This window comes from Trachypithecus francoisi, unplaced genomic scaffold (genome assembly GCF_009764315.1).
Source record: "Trachypithecus francoisi isolate TF-2019V2 unplaced genomic scaffold, Tfra_2.0 Lachesis_group0, whole genome shotgun sequence".
Classification (NCBI taxonomy): Eukaryota; Metazoa; Chordata; class Mammalia; order Primates; family Cercopithecidae; genus Trachypithecus; species Trachypithecus francoisi.
The window spans coordinates 176,009,207-176,031,796 of NW_022681453.1; the positions used below are offsets into that span (position 1 = coordinate 176,009,207).

Below are 22,590 nucleotides of genomic sequence, written 5' to 3' on the forward strand. Positions count from 1 at the left end.
TACTTAAAACTTGCCTGGATTCCTTTTAATGAGGAAACTCCCATATAAAGGAAAACACCATACAGAACAGGCATCGGAATAAACTGTAAATAAAATGACCACAATTAGAACTCATGAGTAGTAAGTACACAAAAACATAATCAGTGAGTAATTACAGGGCTAGAATTAAAAGATCTTTCAATCATGAGGATTAGACCGATCTAACATTTCCACACATAAGAAAATTGCTAATATACAATAACCTGCTTGAAAAATGGCTCATCTACATATTGCTTCCTAAAAAGGGAGTATGTTCACTTAAGAGCAGGGGTACTGCAGTCAGACTTAGTTTTAAGTCAAACCTAACCTTTCTGTACCTCGGTTTCTGTATCAGATTGCTGTGAAGATTCAATGACTTCAAATACATACAACACTCAGAAAAGCACCTGACACATTAACCACACAAAAGGTGACAACCATCATTACTGCTATCACTACCTGCTGCAGTGAATGTTATTATGCAGTAGCCTTTACTGAATATAGTAATTAAAATCCACCTCCAAAATAAAATCCTGAATACTTTGGCAGTTATGACGATCCCAAACTATCTATACAGTTCACACCTATTCATCCTGCAAGAAGGTCTGGCTATTAACAGAGCCCATCCATTTACTCAAAAGCCACAAAAAGCAGTCTGACCTATGGAAGAAGTGTACTATAAGGAAAAACAAATTAAAAAACTACAGAGGAAAACCACATCTACTACATCTCTTCTAAACAACCTAGCAGGTCTTTCTAAGGACACTGGAAAAAAAGAAAACAATTTATGAAGCAGACATATTTTTAAAAATCCAAGCAATGCCTGTAATCTCAGCATTTTGGGAGGCTGAGGTGGGCAGGTCACCTGCGGCCTTAAGTTTGAGACCAACCTGGCTAACATGGTGAAACCACCATCTCTACCAAAAACACAAAAAGTAGCTGAGCATGGTGGCATGTGCCTGTAGTCCCAGCTACTCGGGAGGCTGAGGCTAAGAATCATTTGAACCCAGGAGGCAGAGGCTGTAGTGAGCCAAGATCATGCCACTGCACTCCAGCTTAGGTGATGGAGACAAAAAAAAAAAAAAGAATGCTCGGAAAAGGAAACAATAAGAATGGGAAAAGCTCATGAAAATTAAATCTATAAACATCAAAATAACTAAAATTTTGTAGTAGCAATTTTGATAAGACTGAAGACCAATATAATGATATGAAAAAAGGAGGAAATTTTCTTTAACAGCAACGGGGAGGAGGGATAAGAATGTTAGACCAAATCCAAAAGGTCTGAGATCTGTTTAGCTGGAGTTGAAGAAATTTGTAACAGAGACAGTAGATGAAAGGGAAGTAAACAGGGGAAGAAAATTCCCCACAGCAGAAGGCACAAGTTTCTTGAGGAAACTAACAGAGACTAAGCAGGGTAAATGAAAAGCCCCTAACTGTCCCCCTAAGTATCTGAATGAAATTTCACAAAAATGAAAGTTAAAAAAAATTGTTTTGGTTTATCTTACAGAAAAGAGGGAAAAGGTCTCCATAAAAGTACAAAAACCAAATAGATTTCAGATTTCTCATAAGAAAATTGGTCTCTAGAAAACAATGACTTGAAGATCCAAAAGAAAATAATTTTGAACATCTAACTATGGATCAAATGTTGAGGTAAATAGAGACATTTTGAAATACGCAAGAACTCTGAACAAGTTCACCACTCATGGTACCATGTGTAAAAAGAATTTATCAATACAAAAAATGAATACAAGGAAAAACGGGAACCTGCATATACAATTTTTTACAGTAAGGGAAGGCAACAGATATTAGAAAGACTTATTTGGCCTCGAGGCTTGGGCTGGAGTAAAATAGGGTGTATTTCTGCCTCCCTGCAGGCAAATCGCACTGCTTAGTCCTCACAATCATACTGCTTAGTCCTCAGCAAATATCATCATAATATCATTTATGTGTTCCAGGGGGTTTAAATTTCTGTAATCTAACTTATAGGAGAAGCAAGGAAGGCTTATCATCATAGCACAAAATGTAAATGTTAATAACAACTTTTACAATAATAAAATTAAAAATATAAGCCAACAAGAGGGATGTGATGGAAGAGAGAATGAGGATAGAGTCATAGGTGAAAGACACAACAACTTTAGGTCAGAAGCTCTCAAACTCTGTGGTCTCAAGACCCCTTTATAAACTTAAAAATTACTGAGGTCATTCCCCCTCCCCCACAAATACTTTTGTTTATGAGTGTTTTACACATATTGATATTTGCCATTTTCTTTTCGTTTTTTGAGACAGGATCTCACTTTGTCACCCAGGTTGGAGTGCAGTGGCCCAATCACAGCTCACTGCAGCCCTGACCTCCCAGGTTCAAGCGATCCTCCAACTCAGCCTCCTGAGTAGCTGGGACCACAGGAGCACGCCACCATACCTAGCTAATTATTTTTATTTTTATAGAGACAGGGTCTCACTATGTTGCCCAGGCTGGTCTTGAAACACCTGGCCTCAAGCAATCCTCCTGCCTTGGCCTCCCAAAGTGCTGGGATTACAGGTGTGAGCCACTGCACCTGGCATACATTATTTTAAAAATATATACAGCTTACCACTGAAAGCTTGCTATACTAAAAACCCCATGAAATTATTTCCCAAGTAAACTGTGGAAAACAAACCTAATTTTAGATATTTTAAGTTTCATTTTCACATAACTAAGTATAAATGTTATAATAAGACTGTAAAACACTGCAAGAAAGAGATTTTTTTACCTTTAGGACTGAAGTCATGAACACAGAGAGGCCCATTAGAATAAAAATCATTAGCCCTGTAACCCGCTGCTCACGAATTCCCAAAAACTTGGGTTGTTCCCCTGGAGCAGAACATTCAGATTCAACTTTTAAGCTGTTGACATGACTTATTGACAACACTGTTGCAGCCACAAACCATGGAAGTCCCATGACAGAGCAAACTCCCAACATAACGCCAACCATGAGCAAATCAAGGTGATAGCCAGCTCCTTTCTGAAAAGTGAAATGAACATAAGTATCTGTAAGTCTAAATTGTTCCCTCAATTTAACATTCTACACTAATTATAAAGAGGGAAGAAGCTAATTTTCATCTTACATCTTCTAATGTTCCAATCATTATGAAAACACCTCAAATCCTTGAAGAATCACAATGCTTAAGGCAAAATTCTAAAATTACCTTCAATTTGTGCTCCTTTCTGTTTATAATTACAGCTGTGATTTGTTGATCCATAAAAATGAGAATGGTACAAAGCAAAGCAGGAATAGCAGCTATTAATAAGGTCCACCAAGGATTATCTCCCAGTGGGTTTATGATCCACCCTCTCTCTGGATGAGTAGGCTGTTAAAAAATTAAAAATAATTTTTAAAAAGTCTCCTTGCTGTATTGCACTAAACTTCCATAACACAGACTTGATCTGTTCCACGAAATACCAAGGAATGGGAAATAACTTAAATCTTGAACTATATGGTGAATTATTTTCAAAGATGGCCACAGTAATTCTTCCTATCCCTACAAGTGTACCTCCTGGCATGTGACTCAGTCAATCTTTCCACCTAGAGGTGGAGGCTGCTTTCTTAACCCCTAAAACCAGGATGACCCTGTCACTTACTTTAACCCACAGAATAAGGTCAAAGTGATACTATGTGATTTCTAAGTCTTAACCTTAACGAACCTTGCGGCTTCTTCTCTAGCCCTCTTTGAACCCTGAGGTTATTACGCTGTTGAGTAAGCCTAGATAAGCTTTCTTGAGGATAAGACTATCCTCAATATAGTCTATATGGTAGTGGGTGTGGGGGGCAGTTCACCAGGCAACTATCCCAGCTGCTTCACCCATCTGAGCTGAGGCCTCAGATATATGAATGAAGGCATATTGCCCCTATTGATGGCTGCACCCCATAGAGCAGACCACAAACCAGCTAAGCCTAGTCTCAACTGCCACAGAATTATAAACAAATAAAGGGCTGTTATTCAAAAGTTTGTTATGCAGAAATTGTTAAGCAAACTGGAATGTCATTTCCACATGTTCCAGCATAATTCATATAAGGCAAAATCAATCTATCTACTAAACTCCTAAACTAAACTGCTTTATAAGTCCTCAGACTTAGTGATTTTGACAGGGTCGGTACTAAATGAGAACTCGTCCTCAATACATGATATTTTCAAAGGAACTACTAACAAAAATAAGGCACTTTATGAGATACTAATACATTTTGACGGTACAATATAAGATTTATTTTATAGCAATTTTTTTTTAAGATCAAGAGAGTTTAGTATGTTTGGGAGAATACCACATATATTGAAACCAAAAACATATGTTTTTATTACCTCGACTTAGTATTAAGCTTGTTTCTTCTTCATGAAAACATTTGTCAATATAAAAGAGAAATTTAATACTTTCAAAGTTCAGGTAATTCAATGTTTCCACACTAATATATATTAAACTACCTCACACTCAATATTGTATATGAATAAAAATATTTTATTCTACTTATACAATGCCATTTACTCTTAAGAGTTACTTGATTTGTTTCCCTAAGTATATTTTATGCCTCCTGAAATCAGCCTATTTATTACCTCAAAGTCACATCAATAAATGAATAACAAGGACATATTTAAGAACTAGAACAAGGAACTTAGGCCAGGATTATAGGAAATTACATCAAGTTTTGAACCAACACTAATTCATAGTTTCATTTATTTATATATTCTCATAAGCTTAAAGCTTAATATTTTCATATTTTTATGTTAGAAACACAGACTTTCTAAAAATTGTTGGCAGATCATTTTCCACCTGTGTATCCTACTTTTAAAGACCACTGGCTTTAAAAATAACATTTTTTGGTCTCAGTGCAATATTATAAAATTAAATGATCTTCATTATATTCCTTATTTCAGATCCCCTTTAAACCAGATGCTTCTGAAAGAAGTCATATAACTTTAAATTAAATATAACCAGTGACACTACTCAAAATGTCTTTCCTTTTAGAATAAACAAAGGAGGATGGAAGAAAACAAAAACAGAGCAGAAGGAAAATGAATGTATTCAATTTGCTAATGAAAGCAGAAAATTCAAATGGATGTTCAGATCAAATAGCATTTTTCTTATAGAACACATTTCGTTTTCTCCTTATGCTACCGGAAGTTGTTACATGGAACTTTCCGACTACTGTCAGATATATTACCCTTCTAGAAATTTAACTAGACCCTTCGTGCCACTCCTAGAAAATTCAATTTTAGGTTACTTTTTTTTTTTTTGAGACAGAGTTTCTCTCTTATTGCCTAGTCTGGAGTGCAATGGCATGGTCTCAGCTAACTGCAACCTCCGCCTCCCGGGTTCAAGCGATTCTCCTGCCTCAGCCTCCTGAGTAGCGGGATTACAGGCGCCCACCACCTTGCCTGGCTAATTGTTGTATTTTTAGTAGAGACAGGTTTCACCATGTTGGCCAGGTTGGTCTCGAACTCCTGACCTCAAGTGATCCACCTGCCTTGGCCTCCCAAAGTGCTGGGATTACAGGCACAAGTCACTGTACCCAGCCTGGGTTACTTCTTTATAAAAGAATAAAGGGTGTTTCCTTCTCCCTGGAAGGTACAGCAAGAATTCCAGGTAGCAGAGCAAAGACTTTTTTTTTTTTTTTTTTTTTTAAATGGCTTCCTACATCTTACCACGGATATTTTCATTCACTCTCTCTAATGGACCAGCATTGATACTTTTAAGTTCACATGTCTCTTTTCTGTCCATATTGTCATTGTTTATATATATATATGAAAAACACATATAAATTATTTCCTTTCAAAGCATCAGCTCTTCAGAGAGACTACATACTTTTGAAAAATAACTACTGAGAAAATAGTGTCTTGCATTAAAGTAGTATGGTATTCCCAAGTAACAAATAGCCACTCGTTTTAATCCTTACCTCAAATTTTTCAGGAACATGAAGTTTAGGAGATGGAACTCCTACAAGGTAGTCAATTGTAACCATTATTACTATTGTGAGAAATACGGCAAAATCACTGATTGTCGATCGCACCTATGTTAAAGGGATCATGTTAATATAAACACAGAAATACTATGTGTTCTTGCTAAATAATTCACATCTTTCATTGACAAAATTGTCACTACAACGTATAAATGGAGCTTTTAACTAGTGACAATGTTAACAGTGAAACACATTTATATTTAATTCTTTCCAAAAATATAAGAAACACATTTCACAACTAACCTAGCAACTCTTATGGTACCGTCATCTTCCTACTGTGAGCTCAGGCATGTAATATACATTTTTCACTATGAATAATTTCTTTATTAACCAGCTGGCATAGAGTATTAACCTCAAAAAATGTATTACCGTTTTGAAATAAACCAAGGAAATAAAAACCAAAATATGAGTATTACCAGAATTCCAAAATTATATCAGTTACCTTGGTAGGAAAGTAACGCTTGGTCTTAAATTGCTTGAGGAATGAAGACAGAAAAAATGTTGTGAAAAACAAGATGACACACCAAAAGAGCACATCTGGAATATAAGGTCCATGATGACCACAAGCTGACCCTAAGAATACACCATGAAGTTTTTTACATTCCTGGAAAAAAGGAGAGAGAAAACAGAGAATGGGGGATTCTTAAGTATTCAATAAATTATTATGAATTTCATTGACTCATGAGATGCAACTGATTGTATGAGGCATCATTATTTTGTTTTCCTTATAAAAAAAAACCTCATCCAGTCAACTATAACACACTACCAACTAATTGTAATATATATCCTGAGTTCAAGATATTATAATTTGAAAAATACGTGCATCTCAAATCACTAAAATACAGTATTTTGCCAAGTCACTTCATATACTCCTTTATTTCAATTCCATATTCCCTATAGTGAAAGCCTCGTAGTATTATTTGTGAAATGTTTCTTCTGCATTCTTGCTTGTCCACAATTTTACCGCTTTTGTCTCTGAACAAGTGGTTTAAAACAAAAGCAGCAGATAGAAAATTAATACTATGCTCTTTCATGATGCTGGACAAGACATGGCTACAGTATCTAAATTAAAATCAGTAATAAAAATTGTGTTTAGCTTTTCTGACTTGACTCAGTACCTTCAGACTAAAAGCACAGGACCATGAGCAATAAAATGACCGTTAAAATATTTCCATTAACAAAATCAGTAACATAATAATATAGCATAATAAAATGCAATTATAGAAACTACTGACTTCATTTTCCTTTAGGGAAAAAAAAAATAACTGAAAGGCAACCAGAGATGAACAGAAGTACATGCCACTAAAGTTCTCCTTTTTCTTACTTATAATCTAATGAAGCTCATTTTAACAAGTCAATTGTACCAAAAGAAAAATAGTTAAATGTTCCATTATTTTCACATGCCATGTGCTGAGATTAGTAAACCTAATCCATTCCATGGACCATGAAATTAAAAGCTATACCATTACCAGAAACACAAAAAAACCCACCCTGCAAGGCCCGTTGGGATAACATGAAAATACTTATATCAATAAAAGACATCTGACCCATCATGAAATGAATTCTTTGTAACAAATCACTTTCATTTGAACACCTCTATTAACTATACTTCTTCCTTAACAAAAATGACTTTTTAAATATAAAATAGTAAAGCATGAATCTATGTTTTATCTTTTGTTTTTAGAGATAGGGTCTCATTCTGTCACCCAGGCTGGTGAGCAATGATGCTATCACAGATCACTCTAATCTCCAACTCCTGGGCTGAAGTGATTCTCCCTCCTTAGCCTCCCAATAAGTTAGCTACACACGTGAGTCACAATACCAGGGTAATTTTTTAATTTTTGTAGAGATGGTGCCTTGCTATGTTGCCCAGGCTGGTCTCTAACTCCTGACCTCAAGCAATACTCCTGGCCTTGTCCTCCCAGAGTGCTAAGGTTACAGGTGTGAACCACCATGCCTGGCAATTTTTACTGCTTTAAATCAGCACTGCTCAATAGATATATTAGATGATGCAGATAATGTAACATTTCAATCACAGAAATAATGGAAATACAGAAGCCAATAGTCACATGAATTGACTGAACACCTGAAATGTGGCTAGTTAACTGAAAAACTAAACTTTTAATTAATCTTAAGTGTAAATAGACACATGTGGCTAATGGCTACTGTATTGGATAATACAGCTTAAATTATCAGTGGCATTAAATTTCTGTTAATATCCTTCAAATTATATAGTTATAAACTAACTATCATCTTAGTAAGAAAAGAATGACCTACAGTTACTTATACGATATAAAAAGCACAAGGGTAGCTCAAGGGACCTTAGTCTTAATTCTAACTACTGGCAAACTTTACATCCTTATTTCTAACTCCCAGGCTTGAAAATGTCAAAAATAAATATTCCAGGGTTAGGACAATATTCCCCCAACAGAACACAAACATCTGTAATAGTATTCAGCACACAGTAGGTGTTCATTACATGTTGTTACCCTTTTTCGTTTCTCTTCCCTTAATGTTCAACTCAGACTAGTCTTGATGAGTTAGACAAGGTTAACTTAGACATTTAGGACATTAACACAGCTCTTCATGATCTTCTAAATAAGCTGTCAATGGAGCAGATGAACTGATAAAAAGGCAGTATAAGTGGATATAAAATATTGTAAAGTCCAGTATATGTATAGCCACAGTCCCAGTAAACACTTCCTTTGAACGTATCAATCTAAGTAGAATTAGAAAACAGAAGTATATTCACATCTTTATACTGTTCATATCTTGGAAGTCAAATATAATTCCCCTTTACCTCTCATGCCAGTTTCATTCTTTTCAGCCTATACTTTCGAGCGCATGTTACATAAAAAAGTGGCAACTACTATCTGGTCAAAACAACACTACGTACTGAAAACACACTACCTATCCATCAATCAAGAAGAAAATGTATGACTAATTAGAAAAAGCTAAAAGAACCAGATCAATATCTATTACAAAACCCTTTATTTCAAAATATACTCACAGAAACAGTAAGATTTTTCCAGGAAATATTGTGTGCTGTTATATTCTCTTTCTTCCATTGTGCTAGAGTTTCATTGCTGGGGTTAGGAGGTTCAGTACATACACATCTGAGAAATTAGAGTAGTATACATTTTTAAGGATCCTGAATTTCATGCTTACATTTTACTAAATCAATTACACAATGTGGTAGTTTTTAACTTTTTTTTTTTCCCCCACATTGCAAAGCATGGAGACTAGAAAGTGAAAAATACATCAGAAACAACAGAATGGAATAAAGTTTGGGTTATAGAAATAAAATAAAACCAATACAAATATCAAAATGTTTAGTTAATGAAGCTAGTTATGTCCCTGGCAGGGGGCACTATTTTACTTAAAAATTGGAGATGATTCCACCATGTTTAGCAAGATTAGTCTCCACTAAAGCTTATCTGCTCAACCTCCATAGCAGTTACTGCTGTCTCCTCCCCCTCCCCCATAGCATGTACAGATTCCCAATAAGTTATACTACCATTAATTCTCTATAACTGACAAGCCCTACCTACTCACAGTCACCCTTTGTTGATCTTAAGGCTCATTCTTAAAGAAATAAATAAAAAATAGTTTCTCATCAGGACAGGACTAGGATAGTCATAAGGAAATCAGAGTTCAGTTCATATCCAGAACTATTTCAATTGCCTAAAGCTAGAACACACATAAGCAAAGAAACTTTTAAATACGGACTGAAAAGATGAAAAGAAATAATCATGAACGTTCCAAACTAGATTATGAACTATTTGAGAAAAGGCAAAAAGACAGACTTTGGAGTCCATTCAGGCGCTTTTAGTAGTTGACTGACCTAATGCAAGTTTTAACCTCCAAGGCCATCAGCTTCTTCATACACAAAAGGGGCTATGATGTAAATAAGTAACACTACAAATACAAATTTATAATATAAATTAGGCAACACTCCTAACACAGTGCCTGCAGACGCTCACAGAATGTTGAGCAAATAAATGTAATTCACATGTAATTACCCAGTTAACTAGAAGGAAACACTGCTCTAACTAGCTGACACTAACTATAAAAGGCATGCTTTATAAATATAAAGGTCAAAGAAGCAAAAGGCAAGGAAAGAAAGTTTTAAAAAAATTGCTGAAATTAAAGCTTCTAAGAGGAAAGAAGATAGCATATAATAGATTGGGCATCATAGTGTCACTAGTATATTCAAATAGGTCAGTGTCTTACAGGAATTTTCATACTCTCTTTATTCTGTCCGTCAAAGTTGAGAGTGTGCAAGGAAAGGTAGCAGGGGAAGAAGAACGAATGAACAAAAGGGGGAAGTACATGTATCTGGGGCTTAGGTGGGTAGAAAAAGAAAAGCTGTATCCTTTTGTGTCTTTTGGTAACCACATTTTTCCCTGTAAATCAATCAAATGCAGTTCCACATTTACACCAAGCGTGACTGCTAAAGACAGCAAATAAAGGCATCTACTTAAATATATCTACTTTCAAAAGCCTATTTTACACTTATTGAATATACTTGCCAAACTTTTGTAACTATTATACATTTATTTTCAAATCCTATTTTATTCTAGAATTTAAAAAGATTTTCATTGCACATTTTTCTTATCAAAGGAAAACACTAAACAGCAGACGAATGTATTGAAATAACTTTCAGTAAAAATTATCAAGCTTCAGCCAGGCGCAGTGGCTCACGCCTGTAATCCCAGCACTTTGGGAGGCCGAGGCAGGTGGATCACCTGAGGTCAGGAGATCGAGACCAGCTCGGCCAACACGGCAAAACCCTGTCTCTACTAAAAATACAAAAATTAGCCAGGCACGGTGATAGGTGCCTGTAATCCCAGCTACTGGGGGGCTGAGGCATGAAGATCACTTGAACCGGGGAGGCAGAGGCTGCAGTTAGCTGAGGTTGTGCCACTGCACTCCAGTCTGGGCAACAGAGAGAGACTCTGTCTCCAAAAAAAAAAAAAAGAATTCAAGCTTCAGAAATATTAATGAAGATGAAAAATTTGAAAAACATTTTTAAAAAGTCTACATTACATTATACATCTAGGATTTAAAGAATATAAGATCCTATGTAATAACTGCCTGATTCAAATATATAGTGGATCAGTTGCCAAACTATCAAATTTAAATTGGCCAATCCAATTCAAACAGAAGACCAAAACATATACATGTGAATAAGCTATTTCAGTGAACAAAAAACCCTGAATTTAATCGACTATATTTTTGTCCACTGAATGCTGTGACAAAATGTCCTCTGAAAGAACCACATCACTATCACATGGCTAGCTAAGGAGTTATAGCTAGTTACACTATCAGACTGCAAAAAAATTCATTTTCTGAGGCTCTGACATCTCTGTAAAAACACATTTTAATATTAGGAGAAAAGAGAAATACTTACGAGTAGCTGGTCAGTTTATCTAAGTTGTTGTGCATATTAAATGCATAGGTTTCTCCTAAATCAAAGAGCTTCTCCAAAGCCTCGTAGATGAATATGATACAAATAAGGGCTGCAAAAGCCTCTTCTGTAAATCGAGTAATATAACACACAAGGCTGCTTGCATCTGTTGCAACCAAAACAATGCACAAAAAAGAAGTCCACAGACCAATACTGGTTCTTAAAGACAGATAAGAAAGTTGATAATCTCTGTTTAGAAAGAAAAACATGAATATGATAAACATGTGTGGAATAGTATTTGTACCTAAAATTTTTCATAGCAAGCAATGGAACAGCATGAAAACATGATTCCTAAAAGAGAATGAATTACAAAATGCCAAAATAACAACTAGAGAAAACTCTGTATCTTTTTCTGCTTCAACTGAAGACTAACTTATTAATAGATTTGTTTATTACACTTATATAAAAGATTCACAGTGAAAATCTACTAGGCAATAAATATTTCAAAATCATTACAGCTCACTGTCTAAATCAGTTATGAGTAAATGACAGGTATGGTGTCTATATGAAAAAACAATTGCATCTTACTCCCTCTAAAGATCCAGACGTCATGTGTATCAATACAGTAATCAGCTCCAACATTATTACCATCACTACCACTACCCTCCTCTCCCATTACCACCACAGAAAGTGATTTCTTATTTTAAACCTCAAGAAATTACTACCAGAATCTAGACTTCAGGTCACTGCATTCTCTATTATCTACGTGGCATGCCAGATTGGAATTAGATTCAGCTTGTTTAGTGAGTACAGAATCAGAAAGAGGGCTGGATCCATCAAATATGTAATAGCATCAAGTTGTTTCAAACTAAAATGTACAAACTTCATTAATGTCACAAAAGCAAGAATATTAGAGGCTGGGCGCGGTGACTCACGCCTGTAATCCCAAACTTTGGGAGGCCCAGGCAGATGGATCACCTGAGGTCACGAGTTCGAGACCAGCCTGGCCAACACGGTTAAACCCCATCTCTACTGAAAATACAGAAATTAGCCAGGTGTGGTGGCAGCGCCAGTAATCCCAGCTACTTGGGAGGCTAAGACAGGAGAATCACTTGAACCTGGGAGGCAGAAGTTGCAGTGAGCCAAGATCGCACCACTGCACTCTAGCCCGGACAACAGAGTGAGACTCAGTCTCAAATAAATAAATAAATAAATAAATAAAATAAGGAACAGTATTAGCCATGCTGAATTCAAAGTCTAACAGCTACAGTACCCTATATTCATTTCTACAGTGTGAACAACCTCACCAATGGAAACTGACACTTCACTCTGATTGCTTCAACCCAATTCAGATTAACACCTTCTTACTGGTTTAAATTTGTTAGCACAAAGGATTTGTATTTAGCCCTCAAGTAATCTGCTTATCAGCATTCAAATCCACTGATTTTATACTCAAGGACAATCTTACTTTCTTCATCTCCAAGTTACTGGATTAAGAATGGAAGGGGCCAGGGGTATGGTCAATCATACAGTAGCTCAAAAATAATGAGAATGCGCATATATTGACCAAATTACTTTTCAGCAATTAAATAACTCCTAAGTTAATAAACAATTTCATATACAATTGTGTGTATATATATACACACACAAACACACACACACAAACACATGTGATAAGTCGAGAGGGCTATTACTTACCTGCAGAATTTATATAAAATTTTTTCAAATACTAGAACTGGACCTGTGCTCCCCAATATTGTTAGAGGTTGCCCAGCAAACAATGAATAGGCAATCCCAGTTAATGATGCTCCAAAAAGAGACTCTATTGCACTCTGTTTAAGGAAAAAAGAAATGAATAAAAGCAATACATCATAAACATTTCTCTAACCTACTATAACACTTGTAAGACATCTGGAAAATAAAAATACCCATCAAGCAGTTATAAAACCAACACCACTTTGAGTTTTTAATATAAAATATAAAAAATTACAAATACATTTTAAATACACAAGAAAAAAATTCTTTCTTTTTGCATATTAAAAACTTTTGCGATCATCCTTAATTCAAAACTCAATACAGGTTGAGTATCCCTAATTCAAAACTCCACACTCCAAACTTTCTGAGTGCCAATACGACACTCAAAAGGAAATGCTCATTAGAGCACTTCAGATTTCAGATTAAGGATGTTCAACCAGAAGTATAATCCCAAAAAAAAAATCCAAAATCTGAACTACTTCCGGTTCCAAGCATTTCAGATAAGGGATACTCAACCTGTGCTGTGGGATGAAAGGAGCAAAGAATAAATGGGAGAGACACACACAAGGGCTTCAACTTTATAAGTTTCATTTTTTAAGTCTGTGAGTACAGAAGGATATGTATTATTTTCAATACTTTTATATGGCTGAAATAGTTTATTTTAAAAATAAAAAATAGTAAATAATATGGTGCTACAAAAAAGAACTGCTATAAAAAGATCTTTCAAATAGGCGATGAATCAACATGTGACTATCTTTCTCAAACTGATTTCTAAAGGGCAAAACTTTCCACATATTTTAAAGAAATTAATCTAATAGCTTAATCAATTATCAAAACTGAAATACTTAACAAAATAAATGAGAAAAATCTCCTCAAAATAATTTATGGTAACCATAAATGACAAAGTATCACTAAAGTTTGGCAAGAAAAGATAAAGAGAAAATGAAAGACTAAGAGAATTTAAATCAACGTTAGCACACTAATTTTGTACAACCACCACCATTACATTCTAACTAATTAGGCTATCAGATGATTAGTTATGCCACTAGAAAAAGGGGGAAAGAATCAGAAAGTAAGGAATGAATAGTTTACCATATACAAACATCAAGGTCAACTGGAAAGTACTATCCAGAAAAGCCAGCCCATTAATTGGTAAAGGGAAGGAAAAAAGAAGCTTGTAAGAAACAATCCTGCTGAAATGAGAGGCAGCGCAGCAACAGGCAAAGAGGAGGGCTTCCGAAACTAGATTTCCAGTGGGAAGACTGACTACTACTAGGTGTTCAGCCATGGCCATATCTTAACCTTTCTAAGCCTAAGCTTTCTCACTTTGAAATGGAGGTGATGATAACTAGAACATAAATAGTATTTGCAAAAATACCTAGCAAGCATGGTGTCTGGCACATAGAATACAGTCAATGAATGGTAGCAATTCTCATCATCGGCTAGAACAGCATCTTCCAAAATCAAAATCACAAAATAACAGTAAGCAATGAAAGTATACTTCCACTATTAGAATAAAAATTGGGATCAAACTCAAAGATAAACAAATTTATCTTTTGGTAACATAAAGGAGAAGTGTTCATGTTAATGACACATTTGTTAATTATATGGCCTAAATTTGTTTTCTTGCCTGTGGAGAAAATGTTTGTTCTTAGAAGACACTGCTAAGCCATCATAAAATCCTTAGTTCAACTACAATAAGCATATTTAGGAATGAATTTATGCAGAGCTTAAGTCAAAGGAAAAAAATGGGCCAGGCGCTGTGGCTCACGCCTATAACACCAGCACTTTGGGAGGCCAAGGTGGGTGGATTGTTTGAGCCCAGAAGTTCAAGACCAGCCTGGGCAACATGACAAAATTTTATCTCTACAAAAAAATACAAAATATTAGCTAGGTGTGGTGGTACATGCCTATAGTCCCAGCTACTCCAAAGGCTATGACAGAAGTCCAGGGAGGTCAAAGCTACAGAGAGCTGAGATCATGCCACTGTACTATATAGCCTGAGTGAAACAGTGAGACTCTGTCTCAAAAAAAACAAAAAGTAGAAACAAAGGAAAAAATGTCTAAATGGTATATATACAGAGAGAGAAAGCAAAACATTGAGACAAGAAGCAAGGAGATGTCAAAAAAAGACATTAACAAGGGCAAATGGGTATAAAATTAAGGTTCCCCTCTCCTAATCTTGGGTGGAAAAGCAGATATTGCCATATGAAAATCTTTTTTTTTTTTTTTTTCTAATTTTTGAAGTGTTTCTATGTTCACTGCCATACTGTTACCTGTCTTTTCCCTAAAGAAATCACAGCCTGGCCAGGCACGGTGGCTCACGCCTGTAATCCCAGCACTTTGGGAGGCTGAGGTGGGCGGATCACGAGGTCACGATATCGAGACCATCCTGACCAACAGAGTGAAACCCCATCTGTACTAAAAATACAAAAATTAGCTGGGCGTGGTGGCAGGCACCTGTAGCCCCAGCTACTCAGGAGGCTGAGGCAGGAGAATTGCTTGAACCCGAGAAGCGGAGGTTGCAGTGAGCCGAGATCGCACCACTGCACTCCAGCCTGGTGATGGAGTGAGACTCCACCTCACACACACACACCAAAAAAAAAAAAAAACCACAGCCTATTACACTGCCTGCCTACCTCATTCTCACATTCAGAAGTTTCCTTTGTACTCATCAGAAGGCCTACCTACCCTTACCTTCCCCTCACATACCATACTATTTTGTCTTTTACACTTTTTTCATTTAGAATCCTTGAGCACAGGAGATACTGGCTATTCTTACACTTATCTATATTCCTCCAATGCCAAACACATTGTCACATGTGCAAGATATCAAACAGCAAGATTTTTAGATGGGCAGGTAATGAATGACAGTCCATGAACAAAGAGGCAGCAATTCTATGATGTAACAGATAAAACACATTTCCATGGGGACCAGCAGAGTGACATGCACAATTTGTGACAGCACATAAAGCAACTCACTAAAAATATGGACCTTTGATACAATGATTAAAGACTAAGGTAAAAAGATTTACACAATCCAAAATAAATTCAGAGTTGAAAGAAAATTTCAGTTGTAAGGTTTATTTCATGTTTAGATCACGAAATATTTTAATTAGATAATTATGCCTTAGCTTTGGTTATTTTTTAGCCTTTGATCTATAAAAAAAAAGAATGTTCTCCCAAGAATAAATACAATTAAGTAAAATACACTTAAGAATTACAAATTGTCTCATTTAAATGCCTTATTAAACTGATTAAAATGCATATCAACAACAACAAAGAAATGCCTTTCATTTTACAAAGCACCACAGCTCTGAATACAGTATAACCAGGAACAGGAAAACATAAAAACTTTCATTTTAGTAATATCAAAGAATGAAGCTTTCAATTATATTTTCTAAATAAAAGTTTTAGCTACTTTCACATAGATTTAATAACAGCAAAATTAAATGCCACTTCAAAATGCCACAGTTTCCACAATTATGTTCTATTCTTCCAGTCTAGTCTAGGCCTACCAGCCAGGACTGAGGAGTTAATATTCATCATGTGGCTCTAACTAATCCTATGATATCTTACAGGATATGAAGTAGCCCCACTGATAAAAACCCCCATGACCCACCCAGAATCAGTTCAACTGGTGTCTTCTCCCAGTCCACCCCACCTCAAAAGACAATCCAAGCCTTTTACTCAATTTATAAAACCATTCATCCAGCAAGCCAAAGTAAACCTTTTTTAAATTTTTTTTTACCTCAACTGTGCATCTTCTGTTCAAATGGCTTCCCCATGTTTTCCACAGCAATTACCTTTGGGGAAAGTCTGCTTTGGGTCACGTTAATCATGCTGTGGGTAGACTCTTCAAATGAAAGTATGAATAGTGAGACAAATGCATACAGACACTTGCCTCTGAAGAGCTAAGAGCCTGGCCACTACCAATCTTTGTACTCACTATTCTGCCTTCTGTAGCTTCTCCAAGCAGCCCTCCAAAAGTGATTACAGGAGACATACAGGCACAGTATAGGAAAAGAATCGAGGCCAGGCACTGCAGGCTTAATGCATCCTTGAAGTCACTCAAGAAAAAAGGTGCTTTCCTTTTGATGTCAAGTATCAAACCACCAAAAAGCCTAAATAGGTGAGATGAAACTCGTCAAACTGTACACTAGAGGATTCTAGCTAGTTCAAACTACAACTATGGGCTACACAAAACTGCTGGTGCCTAGGTGTTTTGTCAACGAAATGTTAAATCCAATTTAACTTATAAATTACAGAAGATACACTCATTTAATCTACTGATAGAGGAATGTTATATTTCATTAAGAGACAGATATCTGTATTTTACGGACTATATCATGAAAAGATTGCAGGCAAATGATTTTATATGAGTAAATGTAATTTTGGACACAAATGTGCAAGGCAAGGTATAACAAAATAAACGAAACCAAACAACCCATTTATGAAAATGTACATAAGCAATTCTATTAATTGTCTATATTAAAATCTTCAAGGCAACAATCACAAATACGAGGAAGGCAATTATTATCCAAATACGCTTTGATGTAAATGTAGTATGTTGTGCTTAGATGCACAAGTAGTATGAATTCAGTAACTTCAAAAGCTTTTAAAACTAGTACTTCAATCATATAAACACTTTGTCTAGGGGGAAAAAAATTCCTAAAAACCATTTCAGGATATTTAATTTACTGTGTATGTAGACAAACTAATACGTACATTAATAAAACAGGTTTCAATTAGTAAATTAAAATTAAACATCTGTTTGTACATCAAAGCCATACCATTTCAACATTTTTAACAATGAGTCTTATGGATACATCTAACTTGAAGACATTCCAGTAAAATATAAGCTCCATAAGGGGAGACTTTTTCTTGTTTACTGCATTATCTACAGTGTCTAGAACACTACCTGGGAAATAGTAGGCACTCAACAAACACTGGTGACTAAATCGGTAATTCGTTTTAATACTCAAAAAATAAATAATCATTCAAATTCCAACTGCAAGAAAACAGACCCAAAAAACTAACATTAAGCTTTCAAATGCTTTCGATATTTCAAGTTTTACCACTGTAATTTTTTTAAGTTAATACTGAAATAAACCCTAAACACAAATTGACAAGTAGTACTCTGTTCATAATCTGACAGCAAGGGGAATCAGCTTGCAATAAAAAAGTTGCCATCAATAATCTAAAATATGAATCTATAGTATACCATCAAATTGATAATTACTTAGTAAAGGGTGTACAGATGCTCTCAGGTGACTGAGATCAGTGGAGGCCTGACACAGTGCTTCTCAATGACTAACCCTATGCCAGTTTGAAGAAGCAATAATAGCTAATAACAGAATAGTACTGTTCACACAGGGTCAAAATCTTTTCTCTGTTGTGTTCACAGAGACTAACACACTTCATTAGTCAATGAATTAACTGTGAATTTCAGTTTCTCTAAAGTCTATATTCAGTATGCCACTTACTTATTTTTATGATATAGTACCCTTTAAGGATGTCATCAAAATCCCTAATATTGTATCTGTTAAAGATTTTTTTTAAAACAAATATTTAATATTTAAGATTATTTAATTCCATACTGACCACCAGTGGACAATAAAAAATCAATAGCCACATGCTTTTCTACAGTATGAAAATACTATAACATTTATCTACTTCTACAAAATATTAAGGTAATGTTTGCATCTGCCAATATTTCTATTTTTTGTTACAAAAATTAACTTCTTAAACAATTTTTCTAGCTGGGTTTCCAGAGAGCAACACAATGGTTCAATCATGCTTGTCCATGGAAGATTACCTCATGATATAATGCTCATTTAAGAGTTTTAAATCTGTGCACATATACAAAGAAATTATTAGTTGTAGTTACTCTCTGTTCCCATAATTCTCTAACTCAATATGAAGAATTATAAGAAGACTCTACACCTTCTTCAAGAACCTTCTGTATAAGCAATGGAAATTAACCTACACACTATATAACTGCAATACTCTGAATATACAGTCTATTATTTTCCCTTTAAACTAAAGCTTGATACATACTAATACAATTATTTATAAATTTTCTTATATATTTATACATATAAATTTTCCTTATATATAATAATGCACATTTTTCTAAATATGAAAAAATACTATAGAAGATTAGCTTCCAAACACTTGGAAAAAAATATAATATTTATGTTTTCATCAAATCATCCCCCAAACCCCTCAAAATATCAGTATTTGCACCCACCGTCCGGTCCTCTGTAGCTCAGGCCCAGCATGATGAGCAGCCTCTTTAGGAGTCTCACCCGATATGGGGGTAGATCCATTGTGAAACACAGGAATCTTTCTCTTTTCCTGAATTTCACAAAAAAACATTATTTTCAGAATTCTATTTTAAGAAAACTTGAGACGGCATCTTCAGTTACAGTGAATATCAGATTTTATACTGATTATGTATCTAATCAGTTCTCCTAGAAAAGAATGCTTCCTAAAATAGAATCTCTTCTAAAATAGATTGCTCTTAAAAATAGAATCTACTATCAGTTTCTATTAATATTTTAAATTTCTAATTAGCTTTTTGAATCTTATATTCTAATTATCAATATACTATAAAATATATTCACATATACCATTTCAAACTCCTATTCACCAATAGCTACAAACAGAAGTAACCTCCAAAAAAGCAGCTCTCCCACCAAAACTTTAAAAATACTGCTCCTGTTAACTATTGAAAAATATGCTTTACATTAAGAAAAAAGTAAATTTCATTTTTCTTCTACTAAAATACTTCCCTTAAAAAATAAGAGCTGTTTGATAAACATGTTTCCACAAAAATTAACTTCGCATGACATTTTATTACAAATTCAAGAGTACTATTCACATGATACAGGATTTCTCCCCCTCTGTTGAAGACAAAGAAACGAACTTTTAACTTGTTACATCAAGAGATTGCTGGGGCTAAAAATATGTGTGTGCATGTGCACATACAAGGGGAAAGATGAAAGCCTGTAATCCCAGCACTCTGGGAGGCCGAGACGGGCGGATCACGAGGTCAGGAAATCGAGACCATCCTGGCTAACACGGTGAAACCCCGTCTCTACTAAAAAAAATACAAAGCTAGCCGGGGGAGGTGGCGGGCGCCTGTAGTCCCAGCTACTCGGGAGGCTGAGGCAGGAAAATGGCGTAAACCCGGGAGGCGGAGCGTGCAGTGAGCTGACATCCGGCCACTGCACTCCAGCCCAGGCGACAGAGTGAGACTCCGTCTCAAAAAAAAAAAAAAAAAGGAAACAGAGAGGTAAAGGGAAAGGGAGACAGAGATCTGTCATCCCAGGAGGTTTACTGGGTCAAAAGGCTCTAGTTGAATTAAAGACTTAGGCTAGCCAGTTTACATGTTCCATATTTAGAGAACAGCAAGGCCCATCTACAAATATAAGATTGCCATCTGAAAATGTCAAAATCTCACAAAATTTCCATTTTCAAACTTACATCTTAAAGAGGAAAGGGATACAATTTTAGAACTCCTAGGAAACAAAAATAATTTGAAAAACTACAAATTATAAAATTGTGGGTTTGGCCAGTATTTTTAATTTAATTAATCATTTAATTGATTTAATTAATCATTTACTTGATTTGATTAAAGACAATGGCCGAAACCACAATTACTTTTGCGCCAACCTAATACAACCCATGAGACCCAGCCAAAGCACATTCAAGAAAATTAAGCAATTATATTAACAAAAATGAAAGAAGGAAAAAAAGTGAATTAAACAACCACCTCAGAAAACGTGAAAACAAAAAAACTTCTCTGGACGAAAGTGAAAAGAACAAAATAAAACAGCTAACAGCAGAAACTAAGATACAAAATAAAACGCATTTTTTAAAAGTACTAAAATAAATTGTAAAGGCTGCTGTTTGAAAAATACAATAGACCTTTAATAACAAAACAAAAAAGGCTAAGCGGCAATAATTTCATAGTGGGCACATTTTATAGACATACATATATACATACTACACTTTATATAACTCCATGCAAATAAATTTGAAACCTAGATGAATCTGGTAATACACTAGGAAAACGATTTACCAAAACTGACACCAGAAAAAATAGGAAGTTTTACATATGCCGATTTCCAAAGAAATAAGCTAATTGTTGAAGTCTATATGACAAAACATTCAAGCTCAAAAAACTTTACAAAGGAATTCTTCCAAACTTTTAAAATCAAATTATTCTACACCATTTAAAACCGTTTAACACCACAAATGAAAACTTACAAATTTTTTTATGAAACAAATATACTGATGTGAAGTATAAAATGTGAAGATGGCACAAAAATCTATAAACCAATCTATAGTAATACATAGTAGACACAGACCACTACCACTTTAAAGTCCAAACTGGGTTGACTCCAGGAATTCTCTCATATTCAAAAATCTATTCATAAGATTTACCATAATAATTGATAAATAAAATTAATATAACCATTTGCCAGAGACGCTGAAAAGGCATTTGATAAAATTCTACATCAATTTATATTTTAAATATCAATAAAAAAGAAATAATGTTACTTTCTTAACATGATGAAATGTATATTTTGGCTCCAATGCCATTCTCTTACTTAAAGGGAGAAATACTAGAGATATTTGACTACAGTAAGAAACAAGATAAGAAATGCCTATTTAAAGCCCATGCTATTTAACACTGTACTAGAGATTTTAGTCAATACAATAAGACAACAGAAAACAATTACAAGTATAAGATTTAGAAAAGGAGGAATAAAACTATCTCTTACTTACAGATTATATGATGACTGAAAAACTATTACAAACAATTAAGAATGGTAGCAGGATTAAAAATACACAGTTGAGGCCGGGCGTGGTGGCTCACACTTGTAATCCCAGCACTTTGGGAGACCGAGGCAGGTCGATCACCTGAGGTCAGGAGTTCAAGACCAGCCTGGCCAACATGGTGAAACCTCATCTCTATTAAAAATACAAAAATTAGCTGGGCATGGTGGTAGACACTTGTAATCCCAACTACTCGGGAGGCTGAGGCAGGAGAATCACTTGAACCCGGGAGGCGGAGGTTGCTGTGAACTGCGATCGCGCCATTGCACTCCAGTCTGGGTGGCAAGAGCAAAGCTCCATCTCAACAAAAATAATAAAATACACAGTTGATTCTTGAATAAACAAGGGAGTTGGTACCAACTCCCATGCAGTTGAAATTTTGTGTATAGCTCCCTGAAACTCAATCTAATAAGCCTACTGTTGACTCGAAAGCCTTACTGATAACACGAACAGTCAAACATACATTTGACATGTTAGAGGTGTTATAACCTACATTTTCACAATACAGTAAGCTAGCGAAAAGAAAATATTAATGGAAATACATCATAATTTCTATTTCACTTATTTTAT

The 22,590-nt window shown here is 35.2% G+C and overlaps 1 protein-coding gene across 7 annotated transcripts in view; it reads right to left on the bottom strand.

The window, feature by feature from the left end:
• SLC4A7 (solute carrier family 4 member 7) overlaps window positions 1-22,590 on the bottom strand; it is a 110,813-nt gene that overhangs the window by 19,481 nt on the left and 68,742 nt on the right. For all 7 annotated transcript variants that reach the window (XM_033212857.1, XM_033212856.1, XM_033212851.1 and 4 more), the window contains 10 exons: window positions 19,424-19,530; window positions 17,120-17,294; window positions 13,114-13,247; window positions 11,419-11,664; window positions 9,016-9,121; window positions 6,448-6,609; window positions 5,943-6,056; window positions 3,205-3,366; window positions 2,769-3,020; window positions 15-83 (listed from right to left, as the gene is read on the bottom strand). In XM_033212857.1, coding sequence (XP_033068748.1) covers window positions 15-83; window positions 2,769-3,020; window positions 3,205-3,366; window positions 5,943-6,056; window positions 6,448-6,609; window positions 9,016-9,121; window positions 11,419-11,664; window positions 13,114-13,247; window positions 17,120-17,294; window positions 19,424-19,530 — 1,527 coding nt within the window. The remainder of the gene's footprint in view (window positions 1-14; window positions 84-2,768; window positions 3,021-3,204; window positions 3,367-5,942; window positions 6,057-6,447; window positions 6,610-9,015; window positions 9,122-11,418; window positions 11,665-13,113; window positions 13,248-17,119; window positions 17,295-19,423; window positions 19,531-22,590) is intronic.